At 37.9% G+C, this 25716-nt stretch overlaps 2 protein-coding genes across 4 annotated transcripts in view; one reads left to right on the top strand and one right to left on the bottom strand.

The window, feature by feature from the left end:
- The window catches only part of LOC134657522 (small ribosomal subunit protein bS18m), a 268775-nt gene that overhangs the window by 93296 nt on the left and 149763 nt on the right, over positions 1–25716 (bottom strand). The window lies entirely within an intron of this gene.
- The window catches only part of LOC134657440 (ABC transporter G family member 23), a 134860-nt gene that overhangs the window by 76012 nt on the left and 33132 nt on the right, over positions 1–25716 (top strand). For all 3 annotated transcript variants that reach the window (XM_063512990.1, XM_063512992.1, XM_063512993.1), the window contains 3 exons: positions 11730–11823; positions 19841–19956; positions 25182–25300. In XM_063512990.1, the coding sequence (XP_063369060.1) occupies positions 11730–11823; positions 19841–19956; positions 25182–25300 (329 nt within the window). The remainder of the gene's footprint in view (positions 1–11729; positions 11824–19840; positions 19957–25181; positions 25301–25716) is intronic.

Below are 25716 nucleotides of genomic sequence, written 5' to 3'. Positions count from 1 at the left end.
AAAATCCCTTTATCTATTATTTTACAGATAAAAATAACCAGATCTTGACTCATGTGCTACACTTATCTTCGTACGTGATCTTACGTTTTTTCCAATAAGTTTTATGGTAAATAGGCAATAATCTTGTTTCTAGTTAGAAATACGTCGTCTGACGTCAGACTCTGACGTCGTAGTTATCTCTGTATACGTATCGATTATAGAATCAAGGTTTTATGAACGACCTTTCAAATCATCTTTTAATGAAAATAACAAACACGTTTTTAGTCACCCATCACCCGACAGTCACAGGTAAAATAATATGAGAGATTTTTTTACTGAAATGGAAGTCAAAGAACAAATTAATGCCATTTAGTATAAGTTTTGAAGAGTCCAGAAACAGATTGAATCATTACACTGATTTAAACTTTCACGATTTTTACACATTATTGTCTGTGTCTCGTATTTAAGTTTCAAGATTTACCTCCGACGTTTCGAGGATGGCGTTGTCCCCGTGGTCTCGGAGTCTTCTCCAAAAAAACATTGATTGTCAAATTACTACATAGAGCCAGTGATATGCGAGTATACATGTAACGCATTCGCATCCGACGGACGCGGGGAAAGGGACTCGCAAGGCTACATACAATAACTGACTTGTGATATACCTTAATTCGGTGCAGTAAGGCTTATGTTAGCTGTGTTGATAATGATACGATGCGCTCGATCGAACATTCTTTAGTTTCATACTTGCATCGTCGACGTCAGGGTGCTTAGCCAAGGTGACAATGGTTTGCGCTATGACAACGAAACATTTTCTAGCTGTCACTCTGACGCGATAGAGAGACAGAGGGCCTACCGCGTTCGACGTGTTGCTTCCCTGTCACACTTACGTACGAATTTACAAGTGCGACAGAGAGGCAACACGTCGAACGTGGTTCGTGGTAGGCCTTCAGATACCATTTCGTTGTCGTACGCAGCGCAAACAATTGTTATCAAAGTTGCTGTAACAAAGGCAATTTCGACAGATATTTTTGTGTCTACGCGATCTCCCGAATAAATATATTTGGACGTAATTAAGGGAAAACGATCCATATATATCCATTATTATCCATATATAGAATTTGAACTACTGTGTCGAAAAAATATTGCGTCACACACAAGAATTAGGTTCGGGTCTCTCGGAGTTAAGGACTTTAAAGCCTTTCCACCTTATTCATGAAACTTTACGGGCCTGATTTAGTTAAATTATGTTTTATCCCTTTCTTACACATACATAAGTCAAAATGACAGAGAAGGACAAACGATTATTAGCTAATTGTGGTCTTAGGGGGTTAGCCTTTAAAGCCTCTACGAATGTACTAGCACTTGTTTAATAGATTTAAATAGCTTATTTGTTCTGAGACTTCTGAGACAGGTCAAAATCCTCTAAATCCGTTGTGACATTGAAACTGTCTTAAAAATTATATTTTTTTAAGACAAATCGTGAATAAACTATAAATAAAACCTAGGTATGTTTCACGTCATATGAATAACAAATGTTTAGACAAGCACTTAACATGCTTACCGACACCTACATACATACCTACCTGCCTACCTATACTTAAATACCATAGGTACAGTCGACGTAAAATTTTTTTTTTTCAATTTTGCACCTTACTCCTTTGTAGTAAGGCGAAAAATGTAGAATTTTATTGTCAGGGGGTCTACCGCGAAAATCGAAGTTCGTCAATTGTGGACATTTTTTTTTCTGTTTAATTACGCCTTAATGAGAGTAAAAGAGGAAGATCCCCGCAATTTGCGAAATTTAGTTTTCGCGGTAGGCACTCAGTTAAGAATCTGCGGAGCCAACATGCCAATCGTTTAAACTCCGTAGCGAACAAAACGCAACTGTCGCTGTCGCACGAAACATGAGTGATAGAGAGACACAAAGCGTTTTGCTGTCGTAGTGCATGCGATTGTCACTTTGGTTAGGCACCCAGTACACGTGTGTGCATACGTCATAAGAAGCACTTTCGAAGGAGGATCTTAATACGATACACGCAACTATAATTTATTAAGACTATTCATGGAAGAAAAAACCGGCCAAGTGCGAGGCGGGATCGCACAAGAAGGGTTCCGTACCATTACGCAAAAAACGGCAAAAATCAGGTTTGTGGTATGGTAGCCCCAAATATTTATTTTATTTTGTTTTAGTATGTGTTGTTATAGCGGCTATAGAAATACATCATCTGTGACAATTTTAACTGTCTAGCTATCACGACAGACGGAGAGACAGACGGACAGCGGAGGCTTTGACCCTTTGGGTACGGAACCCTAAAAATAAATGTTATTCCATGTGTAATAAAATAAAAGTTCATGGATTCTGAGTTCTGACAAAAAAATGTGTAAATTTCTATGGGCCTAGCCAAGATGCCAATCGTTAGTGCTACGAGAACGAAACGCTTTCTGTCTCTCTATCTGTGTGAGTCTGTGCTGTACGGATATGATGGTCGTTCTTGTCTACGTGACAGCGTGATAAAACGGTGCCCGTCACTTTCTTTCCCACGGTGTTAAACAGTGACAGTTATTTTATCACGTGGATAAAGATGGATAAAGCTATCCATAATAGGCTGGCTGAAAAAGAATAGTCGTGGAATGTATGGGGCTAGGGTTTGCAATCCGGATCCGAAATGTATGAAATTATCCGGATCTGGATCCGGATCCGCGGATCTTCCCATACATTTCGGATCCGTCGTGCAAACCCTATATGGGGCCCAATCCATTCCACGACTCTTCTCTTTCTGAAATCCGAACAGACTCTACATATGTTATAGAGAGACAGATAGCGTTTCGTTAGCTCATAAAAAACAACAAACGAATACAAACAGTGGTCTATTTAAACTTGACAACAGGGACCGGAACCGCTTACCCTGAAGAGGGTTTTACCCCGGGTTAATGATAGAGTGGTTTTTAGAAACCCTATCAATTCGGAAAGCACATCATTGACTTACCCAAACGAAAAAATTACCAAATTGAATACAGTTAACTCGGGTAAGCGCTTACCAAAACCAAAAACCCTTTATTAAAGTTTCCCTATGAAGTGGGTTTCAAATGCGATCAAGCTATTTTAATCTCTGTGACCAAGGCTTTCGGCTGATTATTGCAGCAACATACAAGCGCATGGTTGACACACAAATAAACAGACTTTATGCATTCGCCGTAGCGCTTACGCCTTTGATCAAGATTCTATTATTGCTTGTCCGTGCGCGAAAATATCGTTGTGATTTGCCGGGCGGCGGCGGCGAACAAGTCCGAGCTTGCTGTTTGTGTTTATAGAATTGTTCGGACGGAGCTCGTAATAGTGCGTTGCGGTCGGCGGAATTTTAAATTGCAAAATATTGTGAATACTTACTTCACTTGGTGGTTATATATATATATATTCTACGTTAGCTTAGAACATTATGCAGCAAAAGATTGCAGTAGGACGGTTAATCAGTTGTTAATTATTAATATTATACAACGCATGAGACTTGTCTTTCACAACTAGGGTTGCCAACCGTACTATATTATATAGTATTGTACTATATTTTGGCTCTCTGTACTATATACTTTTGGAAAAATATATATTACGCTATAATACTATATTTCCGATTAAACGTATGTTACACTTATGTTTAGTATTTTATCTAAAAGTACCATATTTTTTTGAAATGTACTATATTTTTGATGCCCTATTCTGGAAAATACTATATTCTACCAAAAAATAGTTGGCAACCCTATTCACAACCTACGAAGTTTCAAGCCCCTAAGGTAGGGTTGCCATACGTCCCGGTTCGCCGGGACATGTCCCGGTTTGAAGCACGGTGTCCCGGCGTCCCGGCCGATAAGGAAATTGTCCCGGTTTAAAAATCATAGTTATTTAGTAGGGGGCTGGACTTGGTAAATAATTATATACCTACATTTCTACGTTTCATATGGCCAAAATTTAAAAAAAATGTTTTTTCTACTCCCGTACTTTTATTTGTCATTTAAAGGGTCGTGCACACACCTTTAAACCCCTCTCTTATAGTTGTCAAGACAAGTCTTTAGTCTATTCCCCAAAAAAGTATTTGTGCATACACGCAGTATCTTTTTGGCACTTTTACGATACTTCGTGTAATCACCACTTAAAAAATATTGTATGGAATACATTGTTGCCAACCTAATTTTAATTGTCATTTCTGACAGATGAGTGAACCATAGACATGTTTTGGTTAATCATCATCATCATCATCAGTTTTCATCTTTATAGGGCTGTATCTCCTAAACCGTGCGTCGTAGCGCAAAAATAATCAAATTTTCGTTCCCCTTTGGAACCCGTAAGTAATATTTAAAAAACAAAAAAAACTAAAAAAAATTAAAAAAAAGAAAGAAAAATGTTTATGGGTTGTATCTCCTAAACCGTGCGTCGTAGCGCAAAAATAATAAAATGTTCATTCCTCTGTAAGAAACCCCTAATTAATATAAAAAAAAAAAACAAAAAAGAAATAATAAAAAACAAAAAAAAAACTTTATAATGCTGTATCTCCTAAACCGTGCGTCGTAGCGCAAAAATAATCAAATTTTCGTTCCCCTTTGAATCCCGTAAGTAATATTTAAAAAACACGAAAAACAAAAAAAAAAATAAAAAAAGAAAGAAAAATGTTTATGGGTTGTATCTCCTAAACCGTGCGTCGTAGCGCAAAAATATTAAAATGTTCATTCCTCTGTAAGAAGCCCCTAATTAATATAAAAAATAAATAAAAGAGAAATAAAAAAAAAACAAAAAAAACTTTATAATGCTGTATCTCCTAAACCGTGCGTCGTAGCGCAAAAATAATCAAATTTTCGTTCCGCTTTGAAACCTGTAAGTAATATTTAAAAAACACGAAAAAAAAAAATTCAACCCCTTTTTCACCACCTCGGGGGATGAATTATCAAAAACTCTGAAATTAGTTTTATTTTGATAAAATACCTTTTTACGAAATTTCAACTTTGTAGCTTTAAATAAAATTTGAACCCTATAAAATTTTCAACCCCCCTTCGACCCTTTAAGAGACGAATTTTTAAAAACGCTGACATGACTTTTCTCGTATTTTAATAATATGCCATTTTACAAAGATTCAAGTCGCGCACTTAAAAAAATGTCTGACTTCCATACAAATCTTCAACCCCTTTTTCATCACCTTAACTTAAAGGATGAATTTTAGAAAAACGCTGACATAGGTTTTCTTCTTTTTTAATGAAATAACTTTTTACGAAGTTACAAATTCATAGCTTAAAATAAAATTTGAACCCCAAACAAACTTTCAACCCCGGCCTTTTTAACCGACGAAAAAACGGAGGAGGTTCTCAAGTCGACGCGTATTTTTTTTTATGTATGATCACATATTTTTTTTACAGAGTAGTTCGATTTTGATAATTATTTTTTTATTGGATTTGGTATACCCCGAAGTTGGTCCCATATAAATTTGGAAAAAAAATCCAACCTTAAGGGTAGGAAAATAGGGGATGTTTGATTTTTCACTCACCGATTGTAACGTATGACCACGCATAACTTTTTACAGAGTAGTCCGATTTTTTTCATTCACGTGTCGCGCTATTAACAATGCGTTAAAACTAAAAATGGAAAAATAAAAACTTTTTACAAAAAAAATAAAACCGACTTCAAAAAGGATGAAATAAAATATTATCCTTTTTGAAGTATGTATATGCGTTACCAATTGATATGTTTGAAGTCGGTGCCAAGCCAAGTAGTAACAATACTATACCAGTCAAAAATAATCAGCTTTACGGCTATAAATCCCATTTTTGACTGATATTGTTACTACTTGGCTTGGCACCGACTTCAAACATATCAGTTGGTAACGCATAGACTTCAAAAAGGATAATATTTTATTTCATCCTTTTTGAAGTCGGTTTTATTTTTTTTGTAAAAAGTTTTTAAAGGATGAATTTTTAAAAACGCTGAAATTGCTTTTCTTGTTATCTAATAATATGCCTTTATACAAGGATTCAAGCCCCGCAGTCACAAAAATGTTTGATCTCCATACAAACTTTCAACCCCTTTTTAACCCTTATAAAGGAAGAATTTTTTAAAAACGCTGAAATTACTTTTCTTGTACTCTAATAATATGCCTCTGTACAAAGATTCAAGCCCCGCACTCACAAAAATGTTTGATCTTCATACATACTTTCAACCCCTTTTTCACCACCTTAGGGGATGAATTTTCAAAAACGCTGAAATTCGTTTTTTGCCGTTTTGAAATAATACCCTTTTAGGAAGTTTCAAGTTCCTCGCTTAAAATAAAATTTAAACCCCATACAAACTTTCAAAACCTTTTTAACCCTGTTAGGGGATGAATTTTACAAAACGTTGAAATTACTTTTCCTGTCTTCTAATAATATCCCCAATACAAAGGTTCAAGTCCCGCACTCAAACAAATGTTTGGTATCCATACAAATTTTCAACCCCTTTCTCACCACCTTAGGGGATGAATTTTCAAAAACGCTGAAACAAGTTTTCTTGTATTTTCATTTAATACATTTTTGCGAAGTTTCAACTTCCTAGCTTAAAATAAAATTCGCACCCCAAGACGAATTTTCATCCCCTTTTTAACCCCCTTAGGGGTTGAATTTCCAAAACCGTTGCAATTACTTTTTTTTTTGTAATCGGCAATTATGCCTTTCTAAGAAGTTTCAAAGCATTTGTAATGGATTCAAACTTTCAACCCCTTTTTAACCCTGTTAGGGGATGAATTTTACAAAACGCTGAAATTGCGTTTCCTGTCTTTTATTATATCCCCAAATACAAAGATTCAAGTCCCGCGTTCGAAAAAATGTTTGATATCCATACAAACTCTCAACCCCTTTTTCACCACCTTAGGGGATAAATTTTCAAAACCGCTGAAATTAGTTTTCTTGTATTATAATAATATATCTTTTTACGAAGTTTCAAATTCTTAGCTTAAAATAAAACTTGAACCCCATACAAACTTTCCTCCCCTTTTTAACCCCCTTAGGGGTTGAATTTCTCAAAATCGCTTCTTATCTCTTGTACACTTTATAAATGTAATCTGGTGTGTAAATTTCAACTTTCTATCTTTTGTAGTTTCGGCTCTTCGTTGATGAATCAGTCAGTCCGTCCGGACACTTGCATTTATACAGGGTGGATTTTCTTTTTGGGTCAGTGAGGGCAGCTACCAGATCCCGTCCTGCTACGAGAAAACGGTCTAAGAAGACCTTCCCTCGATTTCAAATTAATGAAGATTGGCTTTTACAGATTTTGGAAAAAACATACAGGGTGTGAGAAAAAGATCATTTTTGACAAACTTTTTTTTTGATGCCAATCGATCCCATTCCTATTGAGGATCAAAAGCTTGTATGGAACAAAAAAAAATATCCATAGTAAATGTATGGAAAAAGTATTTATTAATTTGTGGCTTTTTTAGTACATTACCGTAAGTTGACCCCTAGGAAACGAATGATACTGGATAGGAATGGAATCGATTGGCATACAAAAATAGCATCTGAAAAATAAGTTTTCATTTTCATACAAATTGTATGGGAAAAGTTTTCCTCAATTTGTGGCTTTTCTAGCCGGAAATTTTTTTTGGTTCCATACAAGCTTTTGATCCTTAATCTGTCAGCTCCCACGGCTCATATATGAGCCAGAACGCTTATGGTGACGTCATATCGTGGGATTCGACAGGTTAATGGGAATTGGATCGATTGGCATAAAAAAAAAAGTTTGTCAAAAATGACCTTTTCCTCTCACCCTGTATGTTTTTTCCAAAACCTGTAAAAGCCAATCTTCATTAATTTGAAATCGAGGGAAGGTCTTCTTAGACCGTTTTCTCGTAGCAGCACGGGATCTGGTAGCTGCCCTCACTGACCCAAAAAGAAAATCCACCTGTATATTCCATGACGTCGTGTCACCAAACTCAGGACGCGAGTAACACGAGTAATTAGAGAGGACTCCAGAATGTGATGTGACTGCTCCAATTCACTCCACTTGTTTCGCTTTTGCGGCTGCCGCCCCCCCGCCCCCGCCTACCTATCTCTATCTATCCTGTTCTGTTGAATGAGAAAGGTAGAATCGCCGCCTACGTAGAAAAGAGACGGGAAAAGGGTTACCCTATGAAGGGGTAAGCGGTAAATATTATAGGCTTAACTACCTTATCTACACCCTATTTGATTTGGTAACCACATCTAATATGATTAATCATATTCAAAATGGTTTCCATAACGATAGGGTAAGCCAAACGATAGGGTAACCATGACCTCTGGGTAAGCATTTAATAGGGTTACTTTATCGATACGATTAATATTTAAAAGGGGTTTTCCGGTCCCTGCTTGACAATTCAAAACACGCATGTCATCCCCCACCATATGACTTTGTGCATGTCGAATAGACGCTGAAGGCCAGTAAACAAGTTCAATCGTAATTAACCGCTCGTAATAGAAAGGGAAAGTGGCAAACTGTATCACCGGCGCCGCTCTATTTGAGATTGCGAAACATCGGAACTGAACCAGGCTATAGCCGCGAAAATCGAAGTTCGCAAATTGCGGGCATCTTTCTCTGTCACTCTACACCTTCATTCGAGTAAAAGAGAATGATCCCCGCAATTTGCGAAATTCGCTTTTCGCGGTAGCTCCCCAAGTCCCCAGTTCTATAACCGCGAAAATCGAAGTTCGCAAATTGCGGTCATCTATATCTGTCACTAATTTAATTACGCCTTCATTGGGGTAAAAGAGAAAGATCCCCGCAATTTGCGAAATTCTGTTTTCGCGGTAGGCCCTGTGGATCGTGTTAAGGACTTTTCCTCCTAAGGCTAAATGGTCTATCTGTGTCTATTACTTCGTCACGCTTAAACCGCTGATCGTCACGCTTAAACAGATTAAGGTGTGGAGATAGTTTGAATTGAAGCCCGGACATAGGACAGTTTTTTTTTTTAATCATCATCATCATCAGCCGCAAGGGCAGAAGTTAGTAAAAATTATACACAAACGAATTGAAGCTCTCATTGATGTCGGTTAAAATAACAAAGTTCTACTAATATAAAACATTCCTATACGAGTATGTTATGTACATAGTTCAGGGTGTCTAGCCAAGGTGACAATACTGACAATCGCTTGCGCTACGATAACGAAACGCTTTGTATCTTCCACACTTCCATATTAATGCGACAGTGACAGTTGCGTTTCGTTCGCTACGGAGCGTTAACGATTGGCACGTTGGCTACGCACCCAGATATTATTATATCATTGATCTCATCAATAGACTCTATGGTTACATAACAAAAGTGCCGGTTAGAAATTTTCGCACGTTCGTTCTATAACTGACCCACTTTATAAGATGTCTGATAAATTAAGTGTTACGATTCATAGTCAGTATTCAAACCAAGTTGGTATAACGTCGGTGCGAATAAAAAAATCGCCATGTATTTTTTAGCTACTTTACAGGAGACAAAAAAACTGTTTATCTTCCTGTTTGTAATATATTTGTTGCACCTGTATTTTTTTTCTGGTAGATCAATGGTTTTTACATGATACTTATGCAGAAAATAAACAGTTTTTTTCGTAAATTTTTACAATATAAATTATTTTAACCAGAATTTTGATACATAGCGACTTAAATTTGGTTCAGTTAAAATCGTCATGTGTAAAGTTTACACATAGCGATTTGTTGCCAAAGTAACGTAGCACGAGAAATGATACATAGCGGATTCTAGGGTCAATAAATCGCCATGTGCAACATTATCGCCATCACCCTCGACGGAAAACAAGGCATTTAATTTCGTCATGTGCAAAAAAATTTACATAGCTATTTTTTTTTTTCAAATTTTGTTAGTTATTTTCAAAACTAATATAGATATAAAAAAAATATTGATATAGGTCGACGGAAAATTGAAAAAGGAATTAAAGTATGCCAAAATAAAAAAATCGTAAAAAACCACATAGCGATTTTTTTTATTCGCACAGACGATAATGCATGTTACTCGGTAGGTATAATTTAATTCTAATGGTTTTCTAGCCTAGTCGGTTCATTTGTATAGTGATTCTACCTACGAATTGTTTCAAGTGGCCTATTTTATAAATTGAAAAAGATATCATACACTAAAGAAAGTGACCATTCAAGTCCACCGAAAATTTAATTTTAAGGTATACGCTTTGAGTATATATACGTGTTTTTTTATTTCACCTGAAAATAAATTTTCATTTAAAAATGTCAATTCTAAAAGTAGCGAATTACAAAGGGGCGTAAGTGTAATATGGCGTCATTACTATGGCAGAAATGCCAAAAAAATATCTTACTCTTACTGAAAGACAGAGCTGTTACAATACATAATGTAATATGTATCAGGGAGACCGAGCTTTGCTCGGAAAACATATAAAAACTCAAAAATGCGCGTTTTCCCAGAGATAAGACTAGATCGATTTATGGCCCCCGAAACCCTCATATAGCAAATTTCATCGAAATCGTTAGAGCCGTTTCCGAGATCCCTGAAATATATATATAAATAAATATACATATAAATAAATGAACAAGAATTGCTCGTTTAAGGTATTAGATTAGATAGATTAAATGTATTTATGCCTTTGGTATGACAGCATCAAAAGGCCTAGATATCCCAATGAACACCATCTTCAACAGGATATCCCTTATCACATCATTACACATTCTATCAAGCTTAATTGTCACAACAATTACACACTTGTGAAACAGAACTACACGTCATCGCACCAAGGTCAGCCCAAGATGGAAAGAGACAAGTACACTTCTGATTGCCGAGACGCGTAATTTATCGTAACAATTTCGCCATGGTGACCGTGGGCCGTATGTCAAAACGTGCACGGTGGCTGAATGCGAATTCCTATGCCGTCTGAATAAAAAGTAATCGTATACAAAGTTAGCTTAGGGTCGTATTCCATCTGTCCAATTTCTTTGTCAAATGTAAATACATATTTGCATATCACATTTTGCTTATATGAGAGAGTGAGACTCAAAGCACATTGGACCAAGATATTTGACAGGTGGGATACCAACCTTAATTACACACACGCATGAATTCATGATCTGAATGGATTCAGATTTTGAAATGATAATACTTAAGCCGGGTTCACAACTTCACATTTGTCTGTCGTGTTGTGTTGTGATGCATCAGAACGGTATCGGTTTCATACATTTAATATAGTTGCGTTCACATTTCTCTGATGCCGTATGTTGTGACGGTGTATGAAACCGATACCGTTCTGATGCATCACAACACAACACGACAGACAAATGTGAACCCGGCTTTAATGTAAAATAAATTAATAAAATTGTCTATGAAAGGATGAATTTGTAAAATAAAAATGGTTTTTGTATCACCAAGGTTTTGAGGCATTGGTATTGGCATATGTGGCATTATCAGACCATTCATTAAATTATTTAATGAATGGTAGGTATATATTGCTGAAATCCACAACCCACATTGGGCTAGCGTGGGGACTATAGCCCAAACCCTCTCTCGCATGAGAGGAGGTCTGTGCCCAGCCGGGCTAGCACATGATTGGCGCGACAGTATCTCGCGGCGAGATAGACACCCGTCCCTCTTTTATTAACATAGTTCGAAAAAGACGAGTATCCTAGCTATCTCGCCGCGAGATATTGTCGCGCCAATCATGTGCTAGGGATGCAGCAATGGGACGTACTTATATAGGCTGAATTGATTATATTTTATGATGTTAACGTATGTTTATTGTTGTTACAGAGAGACCTCGCCTCCGTCGCCGAACGGCGATGCGAAGGACTCCAAGATGAGTCAGATCCAGTTCTCAAAACCATTTGACAAACAAGAGAACGCGGTGAGTATCCAGATTGAACATTAAATGTATTATTCTTCATATTAGCCATAATACAATTAGACCAGGATCTCTAGAAGAGTGTCGTATGCATAATTGTTAGACCGCAGTTTGACTTCTGATCCTTGTAGTAGGGCTCCTGGGCTACAAGAAACCTGATGTTGCCGGGCTGAAAAGTGGTGCCGTTCCCCCCACCACCCCCTTGATAATCCCCTATAAAATGTTCATAGTCTTAGAGATTCTAATGATTTTAATTTATTTTTAATAACTTATTCGTGTTAAAATAAGCTGATACAACATATACCGTGATATATAGAATAGTGTGACGGAGCTGTTTTTGACGGTCGAGGCTTAGCGAGGTCGTCAAGTAATAAGTTTTAGGAGCAGTTCAAAGATTTTTTTTTTTTAATAATAATAATCTATATTGGATAGTTTTTATTCTATATACAGGTAGCAAAATGATGATAGAAACCATACAGATTATACTTTTTGTAAATTTTTTATTTACTTTTTTCAAAGTGTTTCTTCCTTTGATAGACGTCAAGGGGGTGGCGGGGGGAACGGCACCACTTTTCACCCCGGCAACATCAGGTTTCTTGTAGCCCAGGAGCCCTACTACAAGGATCAGATGTCAAACTGCGGTCTAACAATTATGCATACGACACTCTTCTAGAGATCCCGGTCTATTAAGTAAGTGGTATAATATTTTTTTCTGGCAAAAATCCAATATCTTTAAATTCATACACCTTACTTTGAGGTCATTAGAAAACTTATAGATTATCAAATATGACGACAATTTCGTTACTTTTAACTCGAAAAACGTCATCCGCATTACGACGCACGAGTCACGTCACGGATCATAGGAAAACGGAACCAAATGGAAAGAACTAATCGCTTTTTAATGCTTACCGATAATTCCCAATGCGGGGAACTTCAATTGACCCAATCAATGGCTTATCTTTGTTATTCATTAGTTTATTAGATCCTGGTCAAAGTAGTGAATACCAATATTCCGGTTGGCATTATGAGCAGGAACTGTTTATGCATTAAGATGGTGAATTTGAACGTAAACTCAATTTTCGAGCGATCGGTGATCACGTGGTGCTTAAGAAAACTGAAGTGTCTGACGTCTCGCCCGGACCCGGCTCGTGACAGAATTGTCTTCTGACCTGCTAGCATGAGTAACGTTCTCGCGCGCGACTCCATACATCTAGCGCGACTTCGAGTATGAATAAGCGCAAGAGAACGCAACTCATGCTAGCCGGTTTCTTTGACATTCAGTTGATCATGTCAAGTTTACTTGGGGCCAAAATTTTCAACAGTTGATGTGGACTTACAAAAGTCTTTAACTTTAAAACAATTAGGTAGAATATTTTTCACAAAGATTAATAGTTTATAACGGACATAACTAACGGAAAGAGGATTCAGGACAGTGGCTATTGCATATAGTTAGTTACATATTTAAGCCGTCCTACAACTTTTTCGTGTCAAACCATCAATTATACGGAAAACTGGTTGCTCATAAAACTGTATATTTTATTATAGCAACTGCGAAAACTTGGCGAAAACTATACGTAGTTTGTGAAATAAAACAAGTTTTTTGGCTTAGCCAGGGTAAATCACCGTCGTGTATTTTTTTTTCATCTTTTTTGCAATTGTTAGAGCAGAAGGTGTAGGTATTCGCGGGCTTGGTTTCCGCAACTCGACGTCATATTATTGCGCCTATTTTGCGTGATGGGTTGGCGGCCTATTCCTGCCAACCCAGCTCTACCAGGAAGCCTAGCAGACCCTTGACGTTGCCGACGACTTCTGGGAGCGACCCCGGTGAGCCGAGGTGTTGTGCCCGGTATTCTGCCACCCCTGGGCATTCGAGAATGACGTGGGCGGCTGTCTCCTCTGCCTCCATGCACGCCCTGCAGAGGGGGCTATCTGTAACACGTAGGGTTAGTAGGTGTTTGTTAAATGAGGCGTGGCCGGTTATGGCCCCAGCTATAAGCCGGAGCTGTGGTCTCTTCAGCTGTCGCAGCCTCCGTGACAGATTGGGGTTGAGTGTCGGGAGGGCTTCCTTCGCCTGCCTGCAGGTGCCTAGGTTAGACCAGTATTGTTGGTGTTTTACCTTGGTGTTATGTCGCAGCATGTTCCGGAGCCAGGCAAATGGCAGAGGTAGAATTGGCTCAGGTCCTGCCACCTTCAGTTCCGAGCCACCTCTCGCCAGGATCATCGGCCGGCTGCATCGTTACCTCGTGAGTTGCTGTGTCCTTTAATCCACTGCAGAGTTACGCCATTGGTGGTACATACCTCTGACAGAGCTTTGTGGCATTCGTAAATTAGCCCTGAAGTGAGAGTATAACTTTGTAGGGCTTGTAGTACTGATCGACTATCAGAGAGTATGCGGATGGGGTAGTCCATTACTTCCCTTGAGACGATTGCGTGTGCTGCCATTATGATGCCCATACATTCCGCCTGGAAGACTGTGTTATGGGCACCAAGTGGTGTTGAGATGTGTATGTTTAGGTCCTCTGAGAAAACCCCAGCGCCAGTGCCTGACCTTGTCTTTGATCCGTCCGTGAAGATTCTCAGCTCTCTTGGGTTGAGTCCTTCATGGGGTTCTTCATGTAATTGTATTTTGTATTTCTTGTCGAAGACGAACTGCTTGGGTATCCTGTCAGTCACCGCTTCTTAGCCTCAACTGTGGATAGTTTGGTGCGTGGCCACCATACTATCGCTCCGTAGCTTATTATTGGTCTTATTACTGCCTGGTAAAGCCATAGAGTTAACCTGGGAGTTAATCCCCAGGTTCTACCCACCATTCTACGACATTGCCAGAACGCGACTGTAGCTTTATCAATTTTGCCATTTAAGTGATTACTCCAATTTAGCTTGTTGTCAAGTATTACCCCTAAATACTTTACCTCTGCAGATAGTTGGAGTTCTGTATTGAACAGTTTGGGAAGGCGGTAGTTTCCCAAATTGCGTTTGTTGGTGAACATTACCAGCTCCGTCTTGTGGGGATTGACTGTGAGTTCGTTGTTGATGCACCAGCGCTCCACGATGGCTAGTGCAGAGCGGGTAACGTCGCATACCGTACCTGTGTGGTTGCCGCTCGTTAGTATCACTATATCGTCAGCATAGCCGATTGTGTAGTAGTGATTGTTGTTTAGCGTTGTGATTAGGTCGTTCACTACTAGGTTCCATAGAAGTGGTGATAGAACGCCCCCTTGGGGGCATCCCTTTGCCACTGATGCCTGCTGTGTCTCGCCTGTCCCAAGTTTTATGACCCTCTGGCTCAACATGTTGTTTATCCACTGGATCATAACTGTATTCGCTCCATGTCTTACCAGTGCTGCTGCAATGCTGCTGAACCTAGTCCTGTCGAAGGCCCCTTCTATATCTATAAAGGTTCCTAAGCACATGGACCTGCTTTTAATCGCCACCTCAATTTTGCTTACCACTGCATGTAGTGCCGATTCTGTAGACTTGCCAGGGCTGTAGGCATGTTGGTTGGGATGTAGGGGCACGTTACTCAGCACCCTCTCCCTCAGATACCTGTCGCACAACCTCTCCAAGGTTTTAAGCATGAAGGAGGTCAGGCTGATGGGCCTAAAGGATTTGGGATCCGAGTAGTCGCTTTTACCTGGTTTCGGTATGAAGATGACTTTGACCTCTCTCCACCGCTTCGGCACGTACCTATGAGCCAGACAGGCGCGCAGGACGGTGGTCAGCTTCAAAGTGAGATGCCTGCCGCCCCATTTAAGTAGCGCAGGGAAGATCCCGTCCATTCCTGGAGATTTGAAGGAGTCAAAGCTGTTTATGGCCCACTGCAGAAGGTGTAAAAAAAATACTAAGCGCTCTAAGCTTAGTTGATAGAGCGGCGGACCGGTATCTCGTGCCAGAGTCGCCAGTTCGAGTCTCACCTGAGTCAGTACATTTTAATTTTTTTTTTTACTGTTTTGAAACTGGAACACCAATTAAAAGTGGAACACTACGCCCCTATATCTAGGTATCAATGTCAAACGCCTCACGTGTCTAGCCTCATCGATTAGGTCAGGAATGCCGACGTTTCGTAAGTAAATTCGAGTCGTGTCAAATATAGTGACGCGTCCATTATGTAATCCATGCACACCCACTACGCGCTGACACAGATCTTCATTTGTAATGTCTAATGTGGCACTAAAATTCACTAAATGAATGGACTACATTGTACCTAGTATAATTAGATAATTACTTAAAGGTTTGTCATGGATAGGTAATAAATAAATAAATATTATAGGACATTCTTACACAGATTAACTAAGCCCCGGCTTGTGTTGTAAGTAGGTACTTACACAACGATATATATAATTATATGAATACTAGAAAATTAAAATTACATCAGCATTGCAAGCAGACCAGCTATCACGGTCGCATTTTTATCACTTGTCATGCCAGGCGTCAATTTCGCACTTACATATTTGTTAGAATGCTGCTGTCAGCCATGGTGACAAACACAGACATAGAATCCGCGCTCGCGCTTGACAGACAGCTTAAGTGTGCGAAAGGGAAGCCATCACGTATATGAACATCCCATGAGTGCGAAAGAGTCAGGCTACCAATGAGAAAACGTAACCACTTTTGAGTTTGACGACGGCCGCGGACGGCCAAGAGCGTATCACGGTAATTTTCAAATTGAAAAATATACACGGATTAGCACGAAAAGTATTAAATAAAGTAATTCGGTGAAGATGGTGTCTTGTAGTGTGCCGGGTTGCAGTGTCACAGGGCCAAATAATCCAAGCAAATACTCATTTCAGAGGATTTATGATATTCCGAGCGAAATTTTCATAACGATATTTTGTCAAATTAACAGCGTAAAAAGTGTAAGAAGCCGGTTTATACAGTTCATTATAAGTTTTTCTTCCTTTGTGTGCTAATATTTTATCATATTAGTCTATAATTTAAAATATTTTGTGTAAAAACATAATTTGTTACTTTATGCTAGGGCTTGACAAAATGTTCATATGACAGTATCGATAACTTGTCGGTATATTAATAGCTATGTAATTATTTCTTCACAAGACATCATTAAGATATTAGCTTTTATAACCGACTTGAAATAATAACGAATGTTATAACTTTTTGAAGGTGCTCATGTTTAGCAATAAATTTAAACTTCACTTTCCAACACAGTAAGAGTTACATTAAGATAAATCTGCAAGGATTTTGGTAGCACACGCAGTGCAAGTGTTATTTATACGTCTTAATGTCATAGAATTTTAACGTTTAAAATAACACATTTGAAAAAGTAGTCGATAAAGCAATCAAACATCGACAGATTATTAATATGTTGTAACTTGACATCACTATTTTCGATCTCACATAGTATGTCCTCTGATGCTGCCAAAAATACGGGGGTGCGGGGGAACGAGGTGAGCGAATCCCGTGCCGTGATTGGTCTGTTTAATGACACGGACCAATCACGGCACGGGATTGACTCGAAGATGGAGTAACGCTACCGTATGTGTGGCAGAGGGGGTAGCGCGACTATGCTATGTCTAGAGGTTAGATTGTCTGTGACGCACACACTTGCATTTCATTTTTGGTCACACTTTTGAAGATTGACAGTTGTTCTTGTTCATCTAATTCTATGGTGACAAATGATAAAGAGGCGGCCATCTTAGCCCTACAGGGCAATGCTTCCAGCGTTCTCGTCAATATGTTAAGAGGGCACATGTTTTAGATTTATTTAATTGAATGTCACTCATACATTTATGTTACGGTTTTAGTTTTAGCACCAAACATGTGTTTAAGTATTTTTATGTAACAAATCATTTGTACGAGAATAGGTAAATATTTTTACATAGACGAAGTCACGTAAATCAATCAATAATTAGTTTCACGACATTAGGAAAATGGTAAAGAAAATTAATTTAATTAAGTACTTATTTATTACATTATTAGCAAGAAAACACCAAGATGGATCGAAGAGACAAAAACGAAATAGTACATTACATACCTAGGGTGGTGAATTCGTGAATCCACAGATCGCAGGTGTTTGTGGTCTGATTCGAAGGTGAGGGTCATAAATATGCGATCTGGGGCTTTACGAATTACCGCCCACGGTTTGTCTAAAGTTTTACGTCTTGCCTTGGCCGGGCCTAGGGTGGGGTGACGTAAAATAACAAAATCACAACAACCAAGTTATATTTTAGACATATTGTATTACATATAAGATAAAGATAGTTTATTTTTCAAGAAGGCATATTTATTACAGGGTCCCGACCTAATGGGTATTAAAATGACGGATCTCGAAATATATATTATCTATCTAATATTATACCTTTAAACGAGCAATTCTTGTTTATTTATTTATTTATATGACGGCGCGATGTCGAATATTGCACCCGTATTTGTTTCTATCTTTAGATAACTTTCGAATGTTTGTTATTCCGTTGTTTGTTTCGATGAATTGAACGTAAAATTATAGTAAATGATGGTACTTATCAAACTATGTTTGTTATGATTGGTTAAACGTCAAAATATTATGGTTGTTATTAAAATGTAGGGTATCTTTGATATCACGTTGACATTTGACAGCTAGTTGTTTGTTTTGATTGCTTAAACGTCAAAATATTATGATTGGTGATTGTATTTAAATTCAGGGTATCTTTGAAATTGTGTTGACATTGACAGTCATGAAAATATTGAAGGTAGTATTCAAATAGGAGCGGGTTTCCCCCGAATAGGGTAGCAAGATGGCGCCGACCGGTCGGCAGTTGTCATTCTGTTGACAACTGCGCGCGGTGGTGCACGTGTTCTAACCTATTGGCTCCTAATCCAATTTTATTGTGTCAATCATATGTTATTTTGATCTAAAGAGTATTTAAATAAAATCAGTGATTTGTAAACGTGTAGAACGTGCTTTTATTTCCGCGTTTCCCCATCCTTATACCGCGATGGGTGATAATGATGAAAGTAACGATGCCAACACACGTGATAAGTTAATCAATGATGACAAGCGTTCCGCCGAGCCTCCTGGTGTTTCGTCATATATATATATTTCGGGGACCTCGGAAACGGCTCTAACGATTTCGATTTGGTATATGGGGGTTTTCGGGGACAACAAATCGATCTAGCTAGGTCTTATCTTGGGAAAACGCGCATTTTTAAGTTTTTTTACGTTTTCCGAGCGAAGCTCGGTCTCCCAGATATTAGACTATTAACTGACATGCAACAATAACTAGTTATTACAAAGATGACCCACATTAGAACAATGTAGATAAGCAAATAAATTGTTTCATTGGCGCCTGCCTTGACTGTTTTCCTGCTCATCTTCCTTCCTCGTCTAAGCAGTTTGATGGCACATACAAATATTGGTGTAGACAATAGACCATTTATCGGTAATGTTCGTGTGTTGGTGATAAAATGTACCTTAATTGGTCGCGTGACATTAAGAATGCGTAAGTACTGACGACGTGTTACTGTCGATGTGAATTTAGGTAATTCTCCGTTTTTCCTCGATTGGTTAAAGTTGAAGGAAAATTGGAGGCAAATTTGTTAAGGAAATGATAAAAAAAAATACGTTTCAATTTGCTTACCAATTTTTAGGGAATAAATATATTTAGCAAAGGTTGCCTTGTTATTGTTAATTTGTTATTCTCTTGGAAAAAACTCAAAAAATGGAATATTCTTCGCTGTCTTGTTTTACTTTATCAATCACGACTCACGTATTTAAGAAAGTTAAATAAAATAATTTTCGTACTTTATCCTTATAGGCACGTAAAAACTTCTACTCCTTAAAAAATTGCATGACGAATGTCTTAATAAAAATATATCCAAATCGTTAGGTAATTTTTGTAATGTCCACAGAAAGGACTCCGGTTTTCCGAACGATTTTGACACAATTACCTAAAGTACAAACCGCCATATTGAAATTGTCTCTGAATGATGAATTCACTAGTGACTTTTGTTTACATAGTAAGCAAGTTCCATAGAATGACACTTTGGACGAATAATTATTTGTATGTATGTGTATTTGTTGCAGTGGCACAAACAGCAGAACGCGGTGTGCGTTCGACATGCGTTCAAGCACTACGGCTCTAACAAGCGACCCAACCATGTGCTTAGCAACCTTAACATGACCGTCGCTAAGGGGACCATGTGAGTACACCCTAATTACATTGACGTATATCTCAGGACTGGCCTTACGGGCAATAGGAATGGGGCAGGAATGGGGCCAGTAAAGCGGTGTGACACGGCTACAACGCGACTGGTTGATGAGATGATGAGTTCCCATCACGCGCGATTTCGTAGATAGACCTTGACTAGGTATTGTAAAAATATCCTTCTTCCGGCCAATAATGAGGCATTAGAGTCATTTATCCTCAATAAGCCATAAATATTATGAATCAGAGGGCAATCCACAGATTAGCATATCCAACGTCAGGTCAACATAGACCTTGATTGTGACCATAATCCTGACTCACGGGTCAACCTCTCAAGCTAGGGCATTCACACAAATACCACGCATTCTAAACCATATAAAACCCTTCAAGACAAAAAAAGTCATTAAGGTGCCGTAGGTTCAGAGAGCGGAGTTTTTGAAAAATCGTAGCGCTTTTTCAGATCACAATACGATTGTCAAAAATTTAATTAGAAATCTTGAGGAATTTCTCTAGAGACTTCGTCGATTCGAATCCTGATTTTTTTACTTTCGCTTGATAGAAAAAATCATGAACATAGGTCTCAAACGCACTTTAAAAAAGAATTTGTATAAAAATGTATGCACAAAAGCCAAAAATATGAAAATAGCTTCTAAAAATGGGAAATTTTATTTTGGAGGCAATTTATCGATTACTTTTTTTTCATAAATTAAAATATGATATCCACATCACATCCATCTCGCTCACGCTTACGCTCAGTGAGAGTGAGAGAAGAACAGGAACCTACGGGACCTTACACCTTAGAACCTTCAAGACAAAAGAATCATTAACCTTTGTCACACCACAAACAGCCTATTGTACGCACGGTACGCGAATGCAGTCCTTATTAGGATGGTGATAAGGAATATGTTTCGTTTGAGACTTGTATGGTGTGTGACGTTTCTTATCTGTTCCTATGTCAAATTTGGTGACGACGCCATTTTGTTATTGGTCAACGGCGGAACAAACAAAAGGCTTTGTTTTAGTTTGTTCAAAGTTGAAATAAAAGTGCGTAAATATAAATACTTAGTTATTTTAACATAAGCAAAAACTACGCAGTATTAAGGAAGAAAGTAAAAGACACATTGTTCTTATAATAAGGGACTAAACTAACTTAGGAACCATTCCTGCAAAATTTTGCCATCTTCCTTATAAACCTATGTTAGCCATTATGAAATCCATTATTTAAATGATATGATGTTGATACAATTTGATTTTTAAATTATTATAAGAGTTAATTAGGAGCATTAATTTTTTTCATGTACATACCTAATTTGTTTTTCGTTCTTTTCCTAAAATAATTTAGAAAACTCAAAAAACGTCAAACCCCCTTCGTTTGTAGCTTTGGTTAATACATCAAATTATGTAACAGTTATTTTCGATACAAGTGCGAAAAAGAGGAAATTCAAAACGAGTGGCGATAAATTAAAACGAGTGTTTCAAATCGACACGAGTTGCGAATTACCTATTCGCACGTGTATCGAACAACGTTTTTCAGTACATATGGCCGTTTAAACTTTTGACATCGCACGAAAAGTGCTATTTTACGCACTAGTGCGTGAAAATAGGGCCATATGTACTGTAAAAATATTTTCCATAATGTCAATATCCAACGAGGAAAATGGGGACTAAGTTTGTATGGAGAAGCGTTCATCCCCTTTGCTCTTAAAATAATTATATGATGACTCGGGTACTTTTCCGTAACTACCTACCTGTATATTAGAACACCATCTGCGTAATTAAAATAACTCGTACAAACAACTTGTGGAAATTCGTCATGAATCTAGAACAATCCATGCTCATTGCTATCATTAATTAATTGAACCATTAATTAAATTATTTAAATGAATTCGGCAATTTGTGATGACCTGTTATCGGGTCCCTTTGCCCTGTCATTGGGGTCAATAGTTGCAATAAATAGTAAATTGCCTAGTAAATATGAATTCTTTATTATACAGGCTGGATTTTCTTTTTGGGTCAGTGAGGGCAGCTACCAGATCTCGTGCTGCTACGAGAAAACGTTCTTAGAACTCTTAGAAGACCTTCCCTCGATTTCAAATGAATGAAGATTGGCTTTTACAGATTTTGAAATAAACATACAGGGTGCGAGAAAAAGGTCATTTATGACAAACTTTTTTTTTTTATGCCAATCGATCCCATTCCTATTGAGGATCAAAAGCTTGTATGGAAGCAAAAACAAAATTCCGGCTAGAAAAGCCACAAATCGAGGAAAACTTTTCCCATACAATTTGTATGAAAATGAAAACTTTTATTGTTCACATGCTAATTTTGTATGCCAATCGATTCCATTCCTATCCAGTATCAAGTTTCCTTGGGGTCAACTCACGGTAATGTACTAAAAAGCCACAAATTAAAAACAACGATTTCCGTACATTTACTATGGAGTATGGAGAAAACGTGAAATTTAATTCACATTTTTCTATCTGCCCAATCAGTCCTGTTACATTTAAGGATCATAATACTGTATGAAGACATTGCTGTAAGACTGATGGGCGAGATAGAAAATCGTGAATAAAATTTCACGTTTTCTCCATAGTAGATGTAAGGAATTTTTTTTTATTAATTTGTGGCTTTTTAGTACATTATCGAAAGTTGACCCCTAGGAAACTATTGATACTGGATAGGAATGGAATCGATTGGCATACAAAAATAGCATGTGAAAAATAAGTTTTCATTTTCATACAAATTGTATGGGAAAAGTTTTCCTCGATTTGTGGCTTTTCTAGCCGGAAATTTTTTTTTGCTTCCATACAAGCTTTTGATCCTCAATAGGAATAGGATCGATTGGCATCAAAAAAACAGTTAGTCAAAAATGACCTTTTTCTCGCACCCTGTATGTTTTTTTCAAAATCTGTAAAAGCCAATTTTCATTAATTTGAAATCGAGGGAAGGTCTTATAAGACCGTTTTCTCGTAGCAGCACGGGATCTGGTAGCTGCCCTCACTGACCCAAAAAGAAAATCCACCCTGTATAAGGTTGATTTGAAACTACATATTGATGTTTATTGATCTCAATTTGACATCTTTCATCCATGCAACTTGATCGTGCTAAGAGTAATAGGTAAACGGGTCTCTACTCTATATATTATTTCCCATAAAGTTTTAAATCATAAATTTAATGACTCACTGTATTTTCTACGAATATGTAACGAAATCACCTAATACTTATAGTGATATGTGTTAGTTATAACTTATAACATTTGGTTTTTCTAGTCATCATTATAGGTAGGTACGAGTATACTTACAGAATTATCACGTTCAGAGGTGAGTACCTAATTCTTTTTTGCGTGTATAATCTAGTGGCATTTACACACAGATCAGATTAAGGCGAATTTAGTCTTGCAACATAATGTAATGCAAGAATGTTGTTGTTTTGAGATTATATACGGATTAGAATATTTAATGTAGGTACATAATAATATTATACATATTTTTGGAACTAAACCTGGACTATCCTAACTTGAAAAGGTTATTTGTGCAACACGAGAGCAAAGTACGTTTTTATTTCGAACACAAATTGATTGCTACTATACCGATCTGTCAGTGTCACATATGATGTTTTTGGTTGAAGAAATGTTACTTTTGGCACTGACATCAGTATCGTATCGGTGTGACATCTAATAAGCATTGTTAGAATTGGGCCGTAAAAACGATTAACAAAACAGATCAGCACTAAATGCACCAGTGCAAAAACGCAACACGTGTCTCGGTCTGTAAACGACCTAGCATTTCATCTGATTTGTCTTCGTGAGGAAACCTGACCATATACTATTCAATACCCACGCAAAAAACAACTTTAACTCAATCCAGTAAGTCCCAATTTAAAACGACAAACTATGCGTCTTTTACAAATTTAAAATGAACTCTGGACAATTGAAAAGAGGTATTCTCTGTGTGGTAATAAGGTTCAGGTTGACGGTAAAGTACTTGGTATAGAATAGAACGTAAAGTGCTCAGTTTCGTAAGTGGAGTCGTCCCTGTGAGCACTCGTTTAAGTAATAGTAACTTTACTTCTAAAAGGGATTATGTAGGGGGCGTAATGCCAGGAATTTAGAAAGGAACAAAAGATATAATGGCGCGCCGTGCGAAACTTGCGACAGAAGATCGCGCTGGTTTTAACTCTGAAAGTATTACATAAGTATGTTTAATTGATCGATCGGCTATAACACGAGCTATTTTATACTAAAACTATATGGATGTGGTATACAGGTACATTTGAACTTAAAAGAAAATTACTTATAGATATGTTTTCGTTATTTTAGTTCTAGCACAGAGAAATATAGTAAGACAAGAGTGTCACTCCATAGATCAGTTTTGGTACCAAAAAGACTATTATTTTCAGTGTCGACATCTAGCATCGAGTAGCGGAATTATCAGTACCGCTCAACAACATAAGACTTTCTGGTCGGTGCTACATCTATTATTGTCAAGTAGCAGTACTGATAATTCCGCTACTCGATGCTAGATGTCGACACTGAAAATAATTGTCTGTTTGGTACCAAAACTGATATGTATGGAGTGAGCAATCTACGTACTTTCTTCTCTATGGTCACAGAATAAGTAATAGTATTATCATACAGAACGGCCACGCACCGCCCCGCCCCGACTCGCATTACCTCACCCCGCGACTGGCCGCGACATGAATCTGGCGGACTTCTAGCGTCCTCTCAGTAAAGCGACTAACCCACACATACACAATGACGCGTGTACAGACGTGCCGCGCACACATATAAACGCAAATGATTTTTGATGTATGGCGTGTCCGCCCTGGTTCTAGCAAGCTATTGAATATAAAAGCTACTTAATTGTTACGTGTAGTCATAGAGAAAAAAATACATAGAGTGCTCACTCCATACATCAGTTCAGACTATTAATTTCAGTATCTACATCTAGCATCGAGTAGCGGAACTATCAGTACTGCTACTTGACAATAGATGTAGCACCGACCGGAAAGTCTTATCTCAACAGCATAAGACTTTCCGGTCGGTGGCTACATCTATTGTCAAGTAGCAGTACTGATAGTTCCGCTACTCGATGCTAGATGATAATAGTCTTTTTGATACTAAAACTGATGTATAGAGTGAGCACTCTATGTATTATTTTCTCTATGGTGTAGTTCTTAAGTTTATAGAAACTTATAATGAATATATTGTTTCTTCTTCAGCTATGGTCTCCTGGGTGCCTCGGGCTGCGGCAAGACCACGCTGCTGTCCTGCATCGTGGGACGCCGCAAGATGAACAGTGGCGAGATCTGGGTGCTCGGCGGCAAGCCTGGGACTAAAGGTAAGATTGACACATTCAGACCAAGGGAGAACTAGATTCACACAGAATATATGACAGACGCTTAGATGAGATGACATTTACATGGTTGATACCGTAAAATGGGGTGAGTAGGGGCAAAACTGACATTCAAACCTCGATAACATTTTATTTTTACATATGCAAACTGAATGGTGTATATAATAAGTGTTACGGACGTTTGTATTTTAGTTTTTATTTTATTTTGGGTAGTTCCATTTCAGAACTTTGACGATAAACAGGAAATTCCACCTCACTCCGTAGTCCCTCGTGATTGGGGTGAGATGAGATTTCATGCAAAGGTGATTTTGGAAGATTGTTAGATCGATTTTTTTTATTATGAGTATTAATAGCTCCATTTTAAATTGGAATACATTATTTTTATAGCAGTATACTTAAAA

Source organism: Cydia amplana, chromosome 20 (genome assembly GCF_948474715.1).
Source record: "Cydia amplana chromosome 20, ilCydAmpl1.1, whole genome shotgun sequence".
In the NCBI taxonomy this organism is placed as follows: domain Eukaryota; kingdom Metazoa; phylum Arthropoda; class Insecta; order Lepidoptera; family Tortricidae; genus Cydia; species Cydia amplana.
The sequence above is the reverse complement of the archived record's forward strand: the minus strand, read 5'-3'. Positions and strand labels throughout refer to the sequence as shown.